The following is a 20444-nucleotide window of genomic DNA, read 5'->3' on the forward strand; positions in this document are numbered from 1 at the left end:
TATATTTTGTTCACTTGTATACTTACATTACCCCAAATCCAGAGAAATCTGCAATTTTAACCAGTGTAACATCCTGTGTCATTGTGTCGCCTGTCAATGACCTCATATCTGCATTACCCTCGATTTCTGGTTTTACTTCTGTAGAAACCATGGAAACACCAAAGAAGCTTTAATATATTATGTGTTTTATTAGACAGGTCATTCAGCTTTTATGAGTATGATATTCTAATATTGATCTAGCTTACTGCAGTGTGCAACAAGTAGAGTAATGTTATAATATAACTTTCAACACACTCAATTGTATGTTAGTATGATTCTTTTGATAATGGCAGTTGGATAGTAAATTTATTAGGAGCTGCAACATAATACATTAAAAATAAATGCATAACAAATTTTCTAATTATCAAATCATTAGATTGATAGTCTCTTTGATGTATGTTCTTGATTAAATCAAATGGCAAACAGTAAATACTAAAGACAACATACATTGCATTCTATAATTTTTACCACATGTAAATGACCATTGTTTTTTTTTTCTCCAGAACTGTTTCGACCAACACATTGGAAAAACATACCTACATATTTTGCAAAACTCACCTATATATACAATTCACTGCAGTTTCCAGCTGAAATGAACACTAGTAGTGACAGTAAAACACCAACAACTTTTATTCCTTTTCACACTAATTATTATGATTACAGGCACAGATCATTGCTTAACAAATAGTTATTTTTGGACGGTTTCTTGAACAATACTTTGGTATGACCTGAAAACACTTTTACCATAGTACGTGATTTGTAAACTAATCTATTATAATGCTTGCATCACATAACCAGCTCCACTTTCTGCTGTAGTAAACTTGATTTTTCATGTATTTTTGCTGCAGTTTAAGTGGCTCATCGTTGTTTGTCAGAGACAAAAAGATTTCTATAAAATGTATGACAGTTTCATGGCATGTAAGACATATTTATGCTGGTAAATTCTCAATTCGCCATCGGCAGGTGTGAAAAAAAGTTATTTTCAAATTTTGATACATTGATGATTTATAAGGTTTAGATACAGCAACGCACATATTCATACGAAGTGACTCAGATAGAGAACGGCAATGCTCTAGAGGAGTAAACAGCCTCAATCACAGGCATTAGAGCAGCAGGATGTGCAGGTGTCAGGTGACCTAAACACCTTTCAGTGGTGACAGCCAAACATATCACAACACAGCAGTAAAGATTTATGACCACAGCGTTCATCAGTTTAGCATGCAAGTGAGTACCTGTGAAAAAAAAAAAAGAAAGAAAAAGACAGGGAGAGAGGAAACAGAGAGATAGACAGGGAGAGAAAGAAATGTGGTACTGGATGTGTCTGTCTGAGATTCTTGCTCAATGGATGCCAACGGCAAAATGCGTTGCAGCAAAAGATAAGATTCTCTCAATTTGTCGACTCATGACAGACTGTCAATTTCACAGAACTTCACTTTGCAAAACAGCAGGTTCTATGTTCTGTGATACAGTGTGTATGGGTCTTTAAAAACCTAGATCCTACACATCATTCCAGAAGCAAGCAATAATATTCTGGGTAGTTGTTGACCAATGTGAGTTTTTGAATAGCTGATGCCGATATATAGAGAATGTTCAAAAGATGATTTAATTATTTTGAATGATTAATTATTGAGAAAATGTCTCTTATCTCTGTCTCTGTTGACTATGGCTGTATTATTTGATCAAAAATATAGTAAAAACAGTACTATTGTGAAATATTAATATTACTCTTGAAAATTACTAGGTTCATATCATTTAAAATGTAGGCTAATTTATTCCTGTGATGGCAAAGCTGAATTTTCAGCATCATTACTCCAGTCTTTAGTGTCACATGATCCTTCAGAAATAATTCAAATATACGTTGATTTGGTGGTCAAGTAAAATTTCTTCTTATTATAAATCTTCAAACATTTTCTTAATATTTTTTTAGGAAACTGATTTTTTTTTCATGATTCTTTGATCAATAGAAAGCACAACAGAAACACATTTATTTGAAAAAGAAATCTTTATAATTCTCTTTACAGTCACTTTTGATCAATTTAATGCACCCTTGTTGAATTAAAGTATTAATTTATTTTTAAAAAACAATATTGACATCATACTTTTGAACAGGTAGTGTATAACTTAAAGGGGCCTATTATGCTTTTTGACTTTTTCAACTTTAGTTAGTCTGTAATGTTGAGCATAAACATGATCTGTAAGGTTACAAAGCTCAAAGTCCACTCCAAAGGGAGATATTTTATTTAACATAATCCACTTTTCAAGAACTACAACGAACGACTCGTTTGGACTACAATGCGTTTTTTCTGGGCTTTGTGATGTCATAAATGTTACTAATATAAATAATCCCCGCCCACGGGAGGGACGAGGTCTGGGGCCTGTACCATGAAGGTAGCTGAACAAACTCGGGGTTACAGGATTAGTTTTGAGTTGACAAAACCAAACCGATGCAATCAGGCTTTATTGGTACCATGATGCAGCTCATCAACTTTCTCTGTCAACTCAGGCTTTGATCCTTAAGCTATGATTACTCCACGCGCGCGTGCACATAAAAGAGTGACGTCGACACTGAACAACCAATTGCGGGTAGAGCGTGAGCGATATATTTTCCCGAGGAGGAGCAAGAGATAATCATTCATAATTACGATGAATTTAAATACGTATTTCAAGCTCGAAACAATACGGTCTCTGCTGCCAAAGCAAGAGAAGACTGTTGGAGAAAGATTGCTGATTGTTAATGTGTAAGTTAAACAAATACGTTCTATATTTATGTAAAATGATGTATGTATGTGTAGCCTATATGTGTAATGTAGCCTATAGCCTATTTTATAATATATAAAAAATGATACATGCACATTTTTTATATATTATAAAAATAGGCTATAGGCTATATTACACATAGGCTAGACATATACATAATTTTACATAAATATAGAACGTATTTGTACTACTAAGAAAGCTAGGGAATCCTATCATAAGATTAACAGAATAATAATAAAGATTTAAAATAATTCTTAACATGTATTATATTGTATATTACATTTGTACAATTTGCTTTTTGAAAAAAATAAATAAAATGTGTTCATGTGATGTCACCCTATCAATATATCTTACCGGCAATTTTATAAAAGCCCTCTTTATGGACATGGTCGATAAATGTCCGGGGAACACTATTAATGAAACTATTCATGTACTCCTGAGCGAGGACCACCTTACGAATGGTTTGACAAACCGTGTTTTCCCCGAGCTTCTGTGTGTCACCCACCGTGCAGGAATGTACCACTTGCAACAAAAAAAAAAAAAAACGCAACGCAATATTTACGGTACAGTAAGTGCATGAATTCGACGTGTTAAATTCTTTATGTGCGGCTCAAGAAGTTCGCAAAGATAAGACATTCCTTCCGCGGAAAATCTGTATCTTTCATACAAGTAACTATCAGGAAAGGCAAGGGGATTTTGTCTGGCTAAAAACTCTTTCTCTACGAAGTGCTAGTCAAACAATTTGCGCTGAGATGTCACAGGATTTGGAAGAAAAGGTGAAGTCATTGCAACAGACACTGGGAATAAGTTACGTCACCTATATGTTTCTTTGCTCTCAGCTGATTGGTCAAACTTCAGTCTGAGATCTTGAATCCAGAACATAACCTGCCCCGGAGCAGGTTAGCCGTGCAGCGTAAGATACCATGGCAACGAACACCGATTCAAGCCGAGCTACTTTCATAGTACCTAAAACCCAGGGTTGGCGGAAACTAAACTGAAACATAGCTGGCTAGCCACCTAATCCGGCTTCATGGTACAGGCCCCTGGTTGAGCTACAGCTATGTCAAAAGGACGCTGTTTTTTCCACCCCTATTCCAAAACTCATTTGTTTCCAATTACAAGTTTTTTGTTGTAGCTACGATGTGAACAAAGGGCAAAGCTGTTTGGCTCCGCTCTTCCCATAGCTAACAATAGTGTTGATATAGTTTTTACTGTGGCTTTTATGATCGATTCCTGTTTGTATTACCATAGTTTTCCAACAAATATCATGATAAAATGATACAATTACAACAACAAAAAACACCACTCTGAAACGTCCTGAGAAATCCGTGCTTGCAAAGTCTGTGCATGAAATCCGTTCAAGATAATCCTCTTGTTGGTTAACATTGTCAGGGTCTGAATCAGGCTTGAATTGGTTTGAAATTGACACCATCCTTAATAATTACACCTGAGTAGAGCTTGTGGTGATGGTAAGGGGCGGGACATTTCCCAAACATGCACATAAAAGCCAGCGGTGCCAATCACAACACACTGGGGCAGCTAACCAACATCACAGCACATTTCGAATTTCGAAAGGAGGGGCTTCATCGAAATAGGAACTATATGGTGCGTTCGAGCCAGAATGGGAAGAGAGGTGCTGTAATAATGGAAAATAATTTGAAAAAGAATGTGTTTTTTGAACAATCAAGCATGGAAGCATATTGTAGTACATCCCAAAAACAAAATCAAGACTTCATAAAAGCAGACTTCATAATAGGACCCCTTTAATTATACTAAATTAAATCTTGACAGAATTCACCTACTTCACACAATATTGATTAAATTCACTAAATAATATTTGCCAGTAATCTCAAAATGATCAAATATCAGCTGATTCACTTATCATGACATCACTAGCACATACATAATTCTGCCCTTTGAAATCATGAATCAGTCTGAAGGTCAAAAAGGTCCATAACTATGCTGTGTCTCAAGAACAGCAAATCAGCAAAACAACTAGCTAAAGTAGCTAATACAAAGCACCCAGTGGCCTGGCCAGAGGAATTTATTGCTGAACAAGATAGATTTAGTCAGTCATATTTGTGTTGAGCACACTTACAGTATTAATCACTGTGTTTTTTTCTTTTTTTTTTTCTATGATGTGAAAATAAGTGAGTCACAAAATTGGTGTGGAAAGAGGCAGTGAATATCAACAAGGAACAAGACTGACTCTACATCATCAGTAAATAGAGTAGAGCACCATTATCAGTCAAATAAAATAATGAGTCTGCATTATTCAAGAGGTAAAGTCTTTATAACCTTTAGTTAAAGGTTAAAGCCACATTACATTTCATTGCATCTATTTTCTAAATGCATATTTTATTGTGATCTTATTGTGAACAATTCATCCATGAATTCTGTTTTTAGTTGAAAACCGTGTCGTTACTGTCGCTCCTTCCATTTCATCGCAAGTTTAAACAGCATCATTCCCAAGAAAGGAGCCAGAATCACAGGCCAGGGGAAACATCAGTCAGCACCATCAGGAATTCAAGAAGGATCAAATAAAGAGAGAGAGAATGAGGTATCACAGATTAGATGAGAGCACATCCTACTCATATGTCTAATAATATTAGATTAAAACTGAGCCCGGAACTGTCTCTAACTTGATGGTGGTGATTTAGCCTGACCTTTAATGCTGCTTTACTGCCATTTAAAGCCTTACATCTTAAATTATGGTGACTCCTTTTGATCCAAGCATGGAAATGGTCTTTAAGAGTGAGCTGAGCTCTTGACTACTTCAATCCAGCTGCTTGATCTGGATATATGTCGTGATGCTTCATCTTCTGCCTTGCATTTAAATTAGGCAGTTCACACGTCTGAGGGATGAGGATCAGGACTGCTTTCAGCCAGCTTCCATCCCAGCGCGCTCACACACATACAACACCTGTCTATAAACACGCTCTTGCTGGGATACAAACAACTAGATTTAGCATTTTAATAATAGATGGGACAAATAAATGGTCAAACACCCTTGTGAACATGGACAAACACCCATATGAAAATATAATCACTTTTATACAACGCAACAATCAAATACGAAGAGCTGATGACCCCCTTAATAGCTCATTAATGTCAGTAGGATAAACTAAAAGCATTGATCCACTGGAGTATGTGCAAGCGTATATAGAGAGAAGGGAGAAAAGCTTTTAGCTGCATTATCAGTCCTCCCCTTTGTGATGTCATAATGAGAGAAGATTGCCTAGCAACCCACACTGCTGCCTAGAGACCGATAGATGGGGAATTTGAACGGCCCCTATTACATAATCTACAGAACACAGGTTCACCTGTGTGGAGCGAATCTTCTGTTAGTATTGTCTCTCAAACTAAAGCAGTAAGCTTTACAGCAATTACTTCGGTAGTGAAATTGGATTTATCCTGACTAGCTCATATTTGCTATTCTCAAATGTATATGCAAGTGTAATTGAACAGAAACAGAAACAACCAGCCTTGCTGTATGTGCATGGCCGCCGACAGCTGTTACATCAAAACAATTATGCAGCCAGGCCATTAAAGCAATTTAGAAACATCAATATCATAGTCAGATGTATGGTGGCCAAGTGCACTTAAGACATATCCTTTGCTGGCCATAGTGGGGAAACACTATATAAACATCATCTTTAGGCAAATAAAAGAACTCTTAATGTAGATACTATGCCATAACTGGGAAAATAACTGAGACACAAAGATTTAGTGCGTGTGTGTTTATTTGTATGCGTTTAGCGTCTCATTCATTACCAGCAGGTCTTTGTAGGGCCATCTGCACTGCTACTCTCTCTTCCAAGAGATAAATAAGCACTGTTCTCATCTACACTGACAGGCCCGTGTCTGGGCACATGTGTATGTGTGATTTTCAATCTTGATAAGTCATTATTTTGTCAATACATATGTCCTGCATTCTGACATGTGGCAAAATAACACAAGCAACAACAATCAAGTCCTTGATTCGCTGATAGAGCAGCTTGGCTTGGCCAGACTGAAATACTGTAGCTTAACAGGCCCTAGCAACATCAAGGTCATAGGTTTGATTACCAGGGAATACATGTAATGATAAAACGTATAGCCTGAACGCTTTTTAAATTGCTCTGGATAAAAGCAGCCATCTGCCAAATACATAAATGCACATACAAATAAATTGCATCAAGTGACTTGGCAAGTCAAACCCAAGGCAGAAAAGTGCCTTTCCTGGAGTGGATGTGGGACATTAGACACAAGATCACAATCTGCTGAGCTCTCAATGAAGTGCTGAATGAAATCAGAGAGAGCTGCGGGCAAGAGCCTCACAGTGTCAGGATTCATCTGCGGTCATGTGACGGATTTCTATTGAGGAATAGAAAGATTAGTGTATTTTTGCTTTATACAAGTAATTTTAGCAGAAATGTATGTAATGCATATAATGTACAGTTAGCCAGCATAATCACAAAATAAACATCCTGTGATGTAAATCTGGAAGAGGTTTGTTTTGCAATAACTACTGGTTGACTGCACATTTTCCCACTTGTTATACGGCTGCTTACCAAATAGATAAACAGACATGAAAAAATTGGGTGGCACAGATAAGGGTCAAATATACAGTTTAGTGATCATTATAAAAAATGAACACCATAAAAAAAAAAATCAAGTAGCCATGTAATACGTGCACACTGGAAAAAAAATTTTGTTGTATTAACAGTAAAATTATGGCAGCTGTCTGCAAGATTTAGGCTACATTCATTTACAATTAATAGGTTTTTACTGTAGCATTTCGAAAACATTTTTTACAGGGCAAGATGTATTCATTCTCATCAAAACACACACAGACTAACCTTGTATTGTGTAACCTTGTAAGAAAGTGTAAAATGATGTATGCATGTTTGTTTGTACAGTGAAACAAAGCTTCACTGTCACCTAGGGCATATTAAATGCAGCAAATTATCTGAGATTGTTGAGTGAGTATGGAAATCACAATCCTGATTCATCATTGTGCCCTTAAGCAAGGCACACAACATAACCCCAGGGTGGCTCTGGAGTACAGTAGGTTGCTTTGGATATAAAGCATCTGTTAAATGTTAGCCCAGGGTGTCCACTCCACCCACTGAGAGCAGGTGGATCTGAAACAGAGAATCACTCTGAACACCCAAGAGACTCAAAACCAAAGCCATCCCGAGCTACACCACACAGCTTACAGACAATCAGAAGACTGACCAATCAATCAATGACCAAACAGCAAACAGAATGGCAGGAGAGCCGTATATGCTCTCTCTTCTGTAATGTGGAACACTTAGTGAGACTAGCATTAATGGAAAATGAAATGAAGGGCCATTTCCTGAAACATGAGCCGTGCTCGATTACAGTACCCGGGTTCTCAATAAAACAGTTTCTCTTGTGGATATCTTGTTTAAGCAAGGGAAAGATGTAAACTGCCACCAAAAATGACAATGACCAGATGCTCAAAACATGGAGGATAAATTTGGTATTTGTGGATTGGTTATGTAACATTTCATAATATCCAGCCATGGGTTTTGACAATGTATAATTTCAATGAACTGATTAAATTGTTGTTAGAAAAACAGTGGGCTAAATATGTCTTATAATGATAAAAAAAAAAGTTGATTTCTGAAACTTGCTGATGAACAAACACCCTTTCTCTTAATGAAAAGTATTTAAACACATACACACACACACAAACAAGCATTATTTCCTGACACTTTCACACACACACACAAAAAAAAAACATATTGTCCTGAAACACCCCAGCTGTCAGTGAGAACTGAAAACTGAATCGCCTTACTAACCCACTAGAATGAATCGGAGCAAAAGAGAGAGAGAGAGTTTGTAGCTATTCTGTCCATTCACTCGAAGGTCACGCAGGTAAGAGATATGAGCGGTCACACGTGCGGTTTCTTACCGTGGTGGTTCTGTTGCTGTTGTTGTTGATGTTCCTGCGGTTCGCCCGGTTCTTCCAGCTCGCCGAGTTCCGCCAGTCTGTGACCGGTGGCTGTCAGCTCCGCGCGCAGGTTCGCCACCTCCTGCTTCGCGCACTGGATCGCGCCATCGATCCGCTGCGCGAGCTGCTTATTCTCGTCCATCATTCTCCGGATCTTCGCCTGCCGGGAGAATCCACAGAACCCACGGAGCGTGTCATATCGCCTGCTGCATCATAAGCACACTAAAATCCCATTCTGTCCTTGTGCTCTCTTTTATAAGCTCAGAAATCCCCCCAAATCCACAAGATGAGAACGGATATTCAGAGTCCCATACTGTCCTGTGTTTGGATGTGGCTGTCAGAGAGAAAGATAAACAGTGAGAGACAAGAGACTTTGAGAGAATAAAACAGCGTGCTTCACTAAACGAATCTTTCCGCCGCGCGCTCTCGTGGAGAGAGTTGAACGCACGAGAGACTCCAAGCGGCTCTTTAAACGGACTGTACCATCTGAGGAAGAGAGGAGGAGGGCACCCATCTAACAGAACGTCACATTTGCATCTTAAAGAAACGAACTAACTAACTATTTATTTATTTAACAATATAGGATTTAAGACTAATTTAAGGTAAATAAAAGTAAACAACTAAATAGATAAATACATTTGTTTATTTATTTAATTAGGGATGAATTCAGGTTGATTGGGACACTTTTCCCATATTTAGCCTAATTTAAATATTTTAATAAATAAAGGTGAAAAAAGAATATAGCTATAGGTATAAAAACAGCTAATAATAATAAAGAAATGTTAGTAATTGTAATAATAAATTATATAAATGTAAAATGTAAAAAAAAAAAACACTCACAAAATAGTTACTATTCGATTAATAATTAGTTTTTTCCCCCTCAAAAGCCTAGATCAAATATCATCTTTGATAGATTTTTTATTTATTTTTAATTGCATATACCAAATTTATTTTAACATGTATATAGTTCTGTTCGACTGAGTGAATGCATCCCAGAGGAAATGTGCCCGTTTTAGGTTTGGCTACAAAGGCCGCATTTTAATAAATGTGCTCATAAATACATGGTGAAATATGTGAAACCTGGGGATATTTGAAGTGTTCCTCACTGCTTGAGAGGCTCATAAATCTGCCGAATTATGTTCCACTTTAAAACTAATAAAGTGAGTTGGTTTCTGTGAGGGTTAAAGTGTTGGATATAGAAAATGTTATTAATGTGAAATGTGAAAAATATTGTATTTAAAAAGACCCTTGCTAATATGGCATATAAGGTCTTTATGTGTGACACTCATCCTCACTCATCCATCTCTTATTTCAAACTTCTCCCACATACATTTATTTGTTTTATATCAAACCATAAGGGAGAAAAGGATAAGCCGAGGCATTCAAAGTGTTTGTGAGGCTTAGGCTACAGTATGTGTGTGACAGAGAGAGAAAGAGCATATGTTTTGTTCTACTGTACCCACTCAAATTCTTCACTTCAATCATCTCTGAGACAGCAGAATAGTGCGGTTTTTGGAGAATGGTATGAATGTGTGTGTGTGTGTGTGTGTGTGTGTGTGTAAGATGGTTCAAGAGCCAAAGCAAAATAAAGGACTCATTTCAAAAATCCCCTTTATGCCACTTTCTGCTTGAGAATCCTTTTTCTTCATTCCCCTGTATAAACAAAACGATTCCACATTAATGTGAATCGCAAAAGCTTCCTGACTGCGGCCAGTCCTGTCACATCTCGGTGGAACCACATAGATCATCTGCTCATTCTCTCTTTCATGTTAATCACAGTGTCATAATGTCAAACTCTTTGAGACTTGGCTTAAAAGATTACTGACCACACCGGTAGTAACAATCTGACAACATCCTCTTAACATCCATCACCTTCTAAAAAGTATTCCATTGGGATCCCAGTTCAATATTATCTGCTTTTAGTGAAAAGCTGAATCATGGCTGCAATTGAATTCGTTTTGTTCTTGTGACCTTCACTATGTTCAGTATAGAATGTTAACATACTATTTTTACTACTTCAGCAGTATGTGGTATGTATACTGTGCACAGTACGCACAAAATACTCGGATGACCTCCTGCATTTAATATTGTGTATCAGTGCAGTATAACATCAATTTGTACTATCTCATAATGCAATGCACCCAATCAAAGCCCCTTTAGGGCAGGCATTTCACTCAGCTGCAGTGATGCAATTACTTTACCTATTGGCGATTGGCTCTTTTATTTAGAAGGCGGGGCTTATTCTGCCATAGTGTGCATTGCACTTTCTCCCATTCATAGTAATAGGAGTGCACTATCTTTGTAGATCTAAAGTCTTTGACTCAACCTGACCTTCTATTTCCAAATTGATGAACAATCTCTTATTTTTAACATCACTTTCTTGACTCATTATTTAATCAGACTGCCAGAAGGTCATGTGACAACAACGTAGCATACTACTCTTTTTGTTTTTCATAAAGGTGAGGTCACATTTACCATTGCTCCGTGAAGTTTCATTGGCACAATTCAGTCATTTCGATAGGAATCTGCACAATCAGGAGTTTTGAATGAGGGCAAGATTTTGCATCAGGTTGAAGTACTACGTGAATTCACCGCATTGACCAACAGAAATCTGCTTGCTTTGAAAGTGACTTCTGTGTGAGCTGTGCTTCATGCATTGAATTGACAATACAGTACTGCACAGTGTTCAGTAAGCAATGAGATATTACATTACAAGGTTTTTTTTTCCGTGTTAATTTAGTCCCACGTCCCTGACCAATGTCCACACTGACCACATCCCTGTTAGGATACGTGATGTTGACCACCAGCTGCAAATAATTGCTGCTCACGTCACGTGGATGAATGTATAAATCAAGCAGATTAAACACTGTTAAAGAGAATAAGAGTAACATATATAACTGGAGGTGAGCAGCTCTGCGAGAAATATAACACATGCATTCAGCTTGTATTTTGAAGCAGATGACAACACCTCCCTCTGTTTATGACATCACTTCCTCCGGCTGCTGTCAGAGTGGTGTGAGGGTGACATTCAGCTGTCTCTCTCAATGTGTTTATTGTCAGTCACAAAAAGCTCCAAAATTCCCTGATGGAGGACTGTTTTCCCCTGACCTCTTCAGTACTTGAATAACTGCCACTCTCCACCCAAAAATGAACACTTTGTCATCATTTACTCACCCTCATGTCGTTCCCAACCCGTATGATTTTCTTTATTCTACACATAAATAAAAGAAAAGAAGGTATTTTGAAGAATGCTGGTAACCTAAACATTTTGGTTAAAACTGACTTCCATTGTATGGACAAAAACGGCATGCGGGTCAATATACTTCAAGCGAAATAGAACGATCTGATGTGATGTCATGTTCGTATGGAGATTGTTTTGGGAGTTTGAAACAGCTTTCCAAAGCAATCTATCCGGAAAAGTTCACTCCAACTGGTAAACCTTGTGACAACTACCAATGGTCCGTGGTGATTACATTATAGGTGTGCTGTGCTCCGAGGCTCCGCTTTTATTGACGTGGAAATCTTCTCTGGTTCATTTCTTCTGTTCAGTCCTTCGAGGTCATACGTGAGTAAAAACATGATCACACTGGAAAGCTGCTTTGAGATAGAATTTGTAATTCTAATTGTAAGCAACACTGACATGGTTTCTTCATGCTTAATACTGTAAAGCTGCTTGCTTTAAAACAATCTTTTGTACTGCTTTTGAAATGCTATTAAAATTAACATAATGGGACTTAACTGCAGAGCCAAATCGCAGAGCTAGTGCAATTTTTTTATATATATTTGTGTTAATTTTGTTCCTTGAAAGCAGTACATATTCACCTAAACACTACATCCAGCAGTGGGATGTTCACTGACAGTATTCCGGTACTCAGATACTTCAAACTTCATTTTACCCCTAAGCAAAGAACAAAATAGAAAATTTGGACTAAACCGCTCAATTCATATGGATCAGTTTTACGATCTCTTTATGAACTTTTTGAAGTGTCAAAGTGGTTGTTGCGTAGCTGTCAATGGAGGGACAGAAATCGCTCAGATTTCATTAAAAACATCTTCATTTGTGTTGCGAAGATGAGAGAAAATCTTACGGGTTTGGAACAACTTGAGGGTGAGTAAACAATGACAGAATTTTCCTTTTTGGGTGAACGATCCATTTAAGAGATGACAGAATTTTCACTTCCCTTTAAATGCTTTAAATCCCAGAGCCAGAGTCTCTCATCCAGCCGCTGTTTTATAGATATGAAAGATCCTCACCATCCTCACCAGAGTTTTTCATCATGCCTGATTTTAATTACTACTTTCTGACTTTGCTTTAATGAGATTTAAGAGAAAGAATGAGATCCCATTTTTCTTATTTACACTTTTTTGCTAATCTCCTCTGGTTCTCTTTGTCTTCTTCTCTTTATGCCCCTCTGAATCTTCCTCTCCCTTGTCCTTTGCCCTCTCCCTTTCTCTCCGTCTCTCTCTCTCTCCGCTCTGCTGAGCAGGAAAATGAGGAGAGGAGAGACAATTAATGTAGCTCTTCCACATCCAGACACAATAGACCAGCCAGACCCTCGCATATACACCTATTGAGACACTTACTAAGCATCTTGCCCCGATCTTAAACTGACTCAGACCTTAAACACAAACCTGACACACATGCACGCAACCTCTAAAACAATTTGTTGTGGAGTTTAAGGCACTCATCCAAGCTGGGCTCATCACCATGGTAACAGCCGGCCCTCTAATGTCAGTCAGGTGTTTCTTTGGTGACCATGTGTTTCTGATTGGTTGGAGGCCTTCTGGGATATCAGAAGCAGATGGCATTATGGGATACGTTAGTCATTTGTGACATGTGCCCTCTGAGAACCAGCTGGGCCTTTGCACACTGACCAGTGTGTGTGTGTGTGTGTGTGTGTGTGTGTGTGTGTGTGTGTGTGTGTGTGTGTGTGTGTGTGTGTGTGTGTGTGTGTGTGTGTGTGTGTGTGCTGAGTTAGGCTTGATGAGGAATAGCAAATTGACTCTAGCAGACCTTATCAGTTCCCCAGGGACTCACTGTTGAGATTAGTCTGGACCTTGCTAGGTCCCGTCTAGGCCTGATTCATACCGAGGGTCATTAATGTGTAGCGTGAAGCTTGAATCGGCAAGGTTTTTAATCATAAAGTCACGATAAACCTTGTAACCCTATTAAAAGCTCACTCGAAATAAATGTGTTTATGTGTGAGTGAACGCCGTGAGAAGTGAGAGTGTGCTTCGGGATATTAAAAATTGCAGGAAAAGGACAGGAAGATGGCAGCAACATTATCATTTCCAGCCCCCCTTTGGCCTTGAATGGCAGGTTGGCTGATGGATCTCTGGTTTGGGAAAGGGGGGAGGTTTCGGCTCATCAGCGTTTGATTCGGCCAGGCGGAGCAGATGGGATAGGGAAATTGTCTGTCCAACCACACATTATACAAACACATTCTCACACCTACTGTATACTGGAACACTCAATTTCACACTGATCAACACAACATTCTACTGCATATTTTTTGTGGAATTTTACAGATTATGAACAAAAATATACCAAATGTTTTTGAAATAAATATTTTTTGCTCACCAAGACCACATTTATTTAATCAAGAATACAGTAAAAAAAAATAATAATAATAATAATAAAAAAAAAAAACATACATAAACAGTGAAATGCTATTACAGTGTAAAATAACTGTTACACTAAAAAAAAATAGATCTTTGACTGAACATGATTCATTCATGGACAGTGGTTTCATGTGATTAAAATAAGTACGGTATCTTAACAAAACAGGATCAAATAAAACCCAGTAAAATCAACCATGTAAAACCAACTACAACCAATGGTGTTCATTTAACTTGAAAGAATGATTTTAGTTTAACTTGAATGAATGGTTTTAGTTTAACTTGAATGGATTTATATATAAATATTTATATACATATATGTTTAAATATTTTAAAATGTAATTGATTCCTGTGATGGCAAAGCTGAATTTTCAGCATCATTGCTCCAGTCTTCAGTGTCATGATCCTTCAGAAATCATACTAATATGATGATTTGATCCTCAAGATAATTTCTTATAAATATAAATGTTGAAAACAGGTGGAAAATGTTTTTGGTGGAAACCCTAAATTATTTTTTATTATTTTTTATAAGAAGTTCAAAAGATGTATGTACTTCTGTTGTTATTATTTTATTCCTTCATGCGGAATGCTGTTTAAACGTAATTTGCATCATATGACAGATCCATAATATTTGTATAATTCATTTTTATTATTTCATAACTTAGAATTAACCTTATTCTGTCTCTGTTTGCTGTCCTTTGAACAAGAGAGACGGATTTAAGTACATGTGATATCTCAATGGTATCTGTAATTGTGAGATGTATTCTGTTTATGGAGAAAATCAAAATAAAGTGAGAAAAAAAATTAAAGTTCAAAAGAACAGCATTTATTTGAAATAGAAATCGTTTGTGATGTTATAAATGTCTTTACTGTTCCTTTCAATTTATTTCATGCATCCTTGCAAAAACACTTTTGAACAGTAGTGTCTATAAAGTAATAATGTATATAAAATATACATAAAGGAACATAATTGGCCATACCTGTGCGTTGAGCTGCAGGTGTGTCATGAGCGTCATGGCTCTCTGAAGTGCTTCTCTTTTGATAAGCAGTGACAGCTGCTCTTCACCTTCCAGATTCTTCCTCCACCCATACAAAGGAACCTTCTCGTTCAAACTGCACAAAGACTGACCCTCTGCAGAAGAACGAGCATACATGTACATTCATACACAATTAAAGCACTAGCATAGCTGATAAAGAGAAGCCTTGCCAAGTCCCCCTGTGGTGAAAATAAAGAGTTTTTAATATGCTTTAAGCCAAACCCTGTGCAAATTTATAAGGCAGCATTATTTTAAACCTATTTTTTAAACCTCCTTTTAAACCTATAGTGAACCAAAAAATCGGTTTGAAATCGCTGGTGTTTCTGACGTCACAAACTACCTTGTAACAATCACGTCAATGTGTGATCATCAACGAGTGGATCTGAGCTGGTGAAAGTGAGTGGGGGCGGTGCTAATTTGCATATTAGTGGAACAGCGTATACATTTACATTTACATTTACATTTATTCATTTAGCTGACGCTTTTTATCCAAAGCGACTTACAATTGCTATATATGTCAGAGGTCGCACGCCTCTGGAGCAACTAGGGGTTAAGTGTCTTGCTCAGGGACACATTGGTGTCTCACAGTGGATTCGAACCCGGGTCTCTCACACCAAAGGCATGTGTCTTATCCACTGCGCCACTACCACCCCATATACTAAATGAGGCAAGGGTGTAGAGTTACATTATGGCATGAAGAATTTATTTTCAAGGAAAAAACTGTTAAAAATGTCATTTTGGTGATCAAAGATTAGTTTTACGCGATAAAATTATTGACAACAGCGGGACTTTAAAATGGCAGTTTTAACGCTGACAGTCCCTGAGTGATCCCTGTTTTCCATTTGGACTAAGTTGAAGTTAATTAGCATTTAATTTCTGTATAATTTAATGAGTTTTAAATTAAGTTAAGCTTTAATGAGCAGCACATCAAGGTCGGTAGCAGAATCTCCTTGTCACAAAGAGATTGTGTCTTAAAGGGAACCGTACACCCCACAAAAATGATGTAATTATTTATTCACCCTCATTTTGTGCCAAATGCAAACTTTCATAGTATTTTTTTATTCATTTTATTCATACTATGGAAGTCAATGCTGTCCATCAACTTTGGTTGCACGTATTCTTCGAAATATCTTCTTTTGTGTTCAGTAGAAGAAAGAAATTCATACAGGTTTGAAACAACTTGAGGGTGAGTAAATGATGACAGAATTTTCATTTTTGGGTGAACTGTCCCTTTAATTTTATTCAATACGTCATGGTTACATTTATTTTGAATTCACAATATGTAAATCATTTACAGATTATTCAGTTAAGTTAGATTACAATGTTTCATTCGTTTCAACTTATTTAAATATTCAACTAAATTAAACTGACTTAAAATTAGTTAAATCTTGTATAACAAAAAAGTTGAAAATTACTTAACTTATTTTGATGAGTTAAAGCAATGTAAAAACATATGTGGTCATAACTTATTGATCATAATTTTACAGTGTAAAAGCAGACATGTACAATATTTTCTGTTTCTGAAGGCATTAATAAATTAAGCAAAATATTAATAAATATAATGGTCAAGAGACTCAAGAAGCAATATCCACAAAATAACAGGAATATTTTCTAGCATACTGTAATGAGTGAAAGTAAAATCTAAATTGTACAACGAAAGGAGCAGCTCATGCGTCAGAATTTATCACACCATAAAACATTTTCTGAATCACTCACATATTACTTCATAAATATACAGACATACTTTATTGCCTTTAGAGTCATATTTTTCCTCTCATCTTTTATGCTCTTTACTATCAGGTGTAAACACAGAACTAAACCTGAACACACACATACATGTCTATTGAAAAAGAAAAATAGGAGGAACTCTTTCAAAACCAATTTAAAGCTGTGTCTGTAGTGAGGGTTACAGACCACTACAGCTTTAGGCATTTCATTAGCTGATGACAGATGCTTGAGTGAAATTAGACCACTTATCTTTTGGAGTGCTTTAATAGATGCATGTTAATGAATCTAAACAATGCTGACAGGGAGAAGGAGGGACGACATAGGCTAAATGTCACTGAATTCTAGCATCAGCTCTGTCAAGGAGACTATATAGGCAAGAAGATTAGTTCAGAGCAAGGGTTCCTTGTATTTCTGATATCAGATGTGTGACTCTGATGAAACAGAATGTTTAACATGCAAAGATTGACTGTCAGTCCTAATGTTGAAGCACATCCCTCATTTTCAACCGCAACAAAATGAACATGTGTCCGTGCATCTTCACCACCACTGCAAAACAGATAAAATACTGCTATTGAGTCATGATACACCACTCGTTGTGTACTATGATAAACATAAAATTACACTCACTGTGCAAACAGCTGATGAGGGAAAGTCTGGGCTAATGCAGAAATGCTTTGCCTTGATTGTAAATTCAATTATAAACAGAATCGAATCTGTTTTTGTGTGATTATAGGTTCTATAAATACTATGCATGAAAGTACCTGTGCGTTTTTGTAAGTCTATGCATTTTATATGGAAAAAATGTTTGCAATGTACTTCCGTGGTAATAGTCTATCTGGATAGTTACACTGAGGATTTATGTCGCCCTCTAGTGGTCATATATCACTAAACAAGAGCAAAACAAACTGATCACAGGATTCCTCAAAATACTGCATACCATTCCATTCCAATGAATCATCTAGTATTTGTTTATGCAGGCAGGCAGTAAGGAAAAGTGAACTATAAGGTATTAATATACACAACATAGACCATTCTGCTGTAGCCTACTTGAACACAACATCTTAGATTGCATTTTGCCTGTAGAAACATCTTCCTTTAATATTCTTGCACCTCAAAACAAGTGTGAAGAGAGAATTTTCTACTGTGAGATTCCAAACAGCAATTTAAAAACACATTTTGTACAGTTAGAAAGAGCGAGAGAGGGATAGACACACAACACAGACTATGTTACACCAACAAGTAGAAATTTCTCATTAATATTTGTTTACAGTGTTCAATGCTGTTCAATCCCTGTGCTAAAGTGTTTGAGTGTGTGTGTGTGTGTGTGTGTGTGTGAGAGAGAGAGAGAGAGAGAGAGAGAGAGAGAGAGAGAGAGAGAGAGAGAGAGAGAGAGAGAGAGAGAGAGAGAGTAACATAAAGGTGTCAGACAGACTATATAAAGCTTCTGATATAATAAGAGCTGACACCAAAGGTCAGAGAACTGAAGCATCTCCCCTGTCTCTCTGTTCTTTTGAGATACACAAATAATCTACTGCAGTGATGTCAAAACGTCCTATTGTGTTGCATTTAAATGATCTGAAGTGAGGGTCCTTGCGATACGTCATGTTTAACTGCTGCCCTTTGGTCACTGTGCTGATGGCCACTCGAGTACATCTGGGCAGAAGGCCCTGCCACTGCAGGGAAAACGTATCCAAGAGGCTTCTGCTGATGTGATCCTACAACACTCAGGGGGAAAAGCCCACAGGGTAAAGGAGCGCAACGAATGCAGCCAGGCGAATGAGTGTGCTGACATCCAGCATTTACAGAAAGTACAGAAACTATACAATCTTGGAAAGACAATGTGCGTGTGTGGAATAATCTGCCTCATCATTTGTAATCACAAAAGTCAAAGAAGTGCACAGCAAAGCTGAGAATGGCGAAAAATTAACATTCTTGCACTGCAGTTTTTCTTTTGCCTCGACCAGAGAAATCAGGTTGATGTAGACCTTCGACACATGCAAGCAATCAAGTGAAACAACAGCCCTCTCTCCCTCTCTCTCTCTATATATAATTTTTTATTTTTTTTTCTCAGGCTAATTTGACAGTATCCTTGAAGGCTTGAGGTCACACACTAAAGTAACAATCACTGTCCAATCACCATCTCAGTCTGTGTCCAAATCCGACACAAACCACAAAGCACATTAGCCACAAAACAACAGTCTGTTCTAAACAGAATTTTCTGCTACAACTTTACAATGAGTTTATTATATAATGTAATGGGGATGTTAACACATCATGAACTAACAACGAATGTTACAGCATTTATGAATCACTTTATATTTAATGATATTTATTTATTTAATTAATATGCAATCAGATGTAACAAAGACTATAAGCTATTCATTATGTGTTCATGTTGTCTAATTTTAATAAATAATGTAAAAAAAACATGCAAAGTATAAACAATGCAAAGTATAAAAACCTTACTGTAAAGTGTAAATAACAATAAATAAACAGAAGGAAATTGAATTTATAGAATTAAAGTAGCATTAGATAAAATAAATACACTGAATAAATTGACAGTAAACCAGAACCAAAAACAGTTTTTGCCATACAAACATTTAAATGAAAACAATAAAGATTACCATAGTGTTTTATTATTACTGATTTCTTTTTATAAACCTCTCAGATAACTCAAGAAGTGCACTGCAACACATTATGGCGTGAGATGAATTTGCGTTTGAAAACAGATACTCACTGGCTTCTGTCCGCTGTCTTTGAGGACCCGTCACCTGACAGAGGCTTGGAGGAGCATCTGCCATCCTGCGTGAGCCTTTACGAGTGTGCAAGTTTGTTACTAGTAAATATTGATATATATTACTGATCTAACTGCATTCTCTTCTGCTCTTATTCATATCTCTATCCTCCTTTATCTTTCTTTCCTTCTTTCTTGCTTTCTCTCTCTACTGCATATAGAGGGAGCGCAGGCAATACTGCTATAGCATCTAGATCACTTCCCCTGGGAATTTGTAGGTGAACATATTTTTGTGTGTATGTAATAATATTTTCTTCAAGTGACCCTTCTGTCTCTCATTCTTGGCTAAACTAATTTACCTTTCCTCTTACTTAAGAGACCTCCTCTTGCATAGTGTTGTCACAATACCAAATTTATGACTTCGATATGTTTTTCTAACAACCGCTGAAAACAGGTAACACAGGCTCATCCAGGTCACTGAAGTCAGCAAACTAAAACATTTTTTCTTCGTGGAAGTTTTGCTTTTGGTGAGCTAATAATATATTAAAGGGCACCTATTATGCCCCTT

General features: G+C 37.0%; 1 protein-coding gene across 3 annotated transcripts in view; it reads right to left on the reverse strand.

Annotated features, from left to right (window-relative positions):
- The window catches only part of kazna (kazrin, periplakin interacting protein a), a 60607-nt gene extending 40406 nt beyond the window's left edge, over positions 1 to 20201 (reverse strand). For 2 of the 3 annotated variants that reach the window (XM_082188610.1, XM_082188609.1), the window contains exons 1-3: positions 19880 to 20201; positions 15358 to 15509; positions 8720 to 8918 (exon numbers count right to left, since the gene is read on the reverse strand). In XM_082188610.1, coding sequence (XP_082044736.1) covers positions 8720 to 8918; positions 15358 to 15509; positions 19880 to 19943 — 415 coding nt within the window. In that variant the 5' untranslated portion in view covers positions 19944 to 20201. Of the gene's footprint in view, positions 1 to 8719; positions 9093 to 15357; positions 15510 to 19879 lie in introns of those variants that run through there. The other variant, XM_082188611.1, reaches the window with a different exon arrangement.
- Between the last annotated feature and the right edge of the window lie 243 nt (positions 20202 to 20444).

This window comes from Leuciscus leuciscus, assembly GCF_965113295.1.
Source record: "Leuciscus leuciscus genome assembly, chromosome: 13".
Lineage (NCBI taxonomy): Eukaryota > Metazoa > Chordata > Actinopteri > Cypriniformes > Leuciscidae > Leuciscus > Leuciscus leuciscus.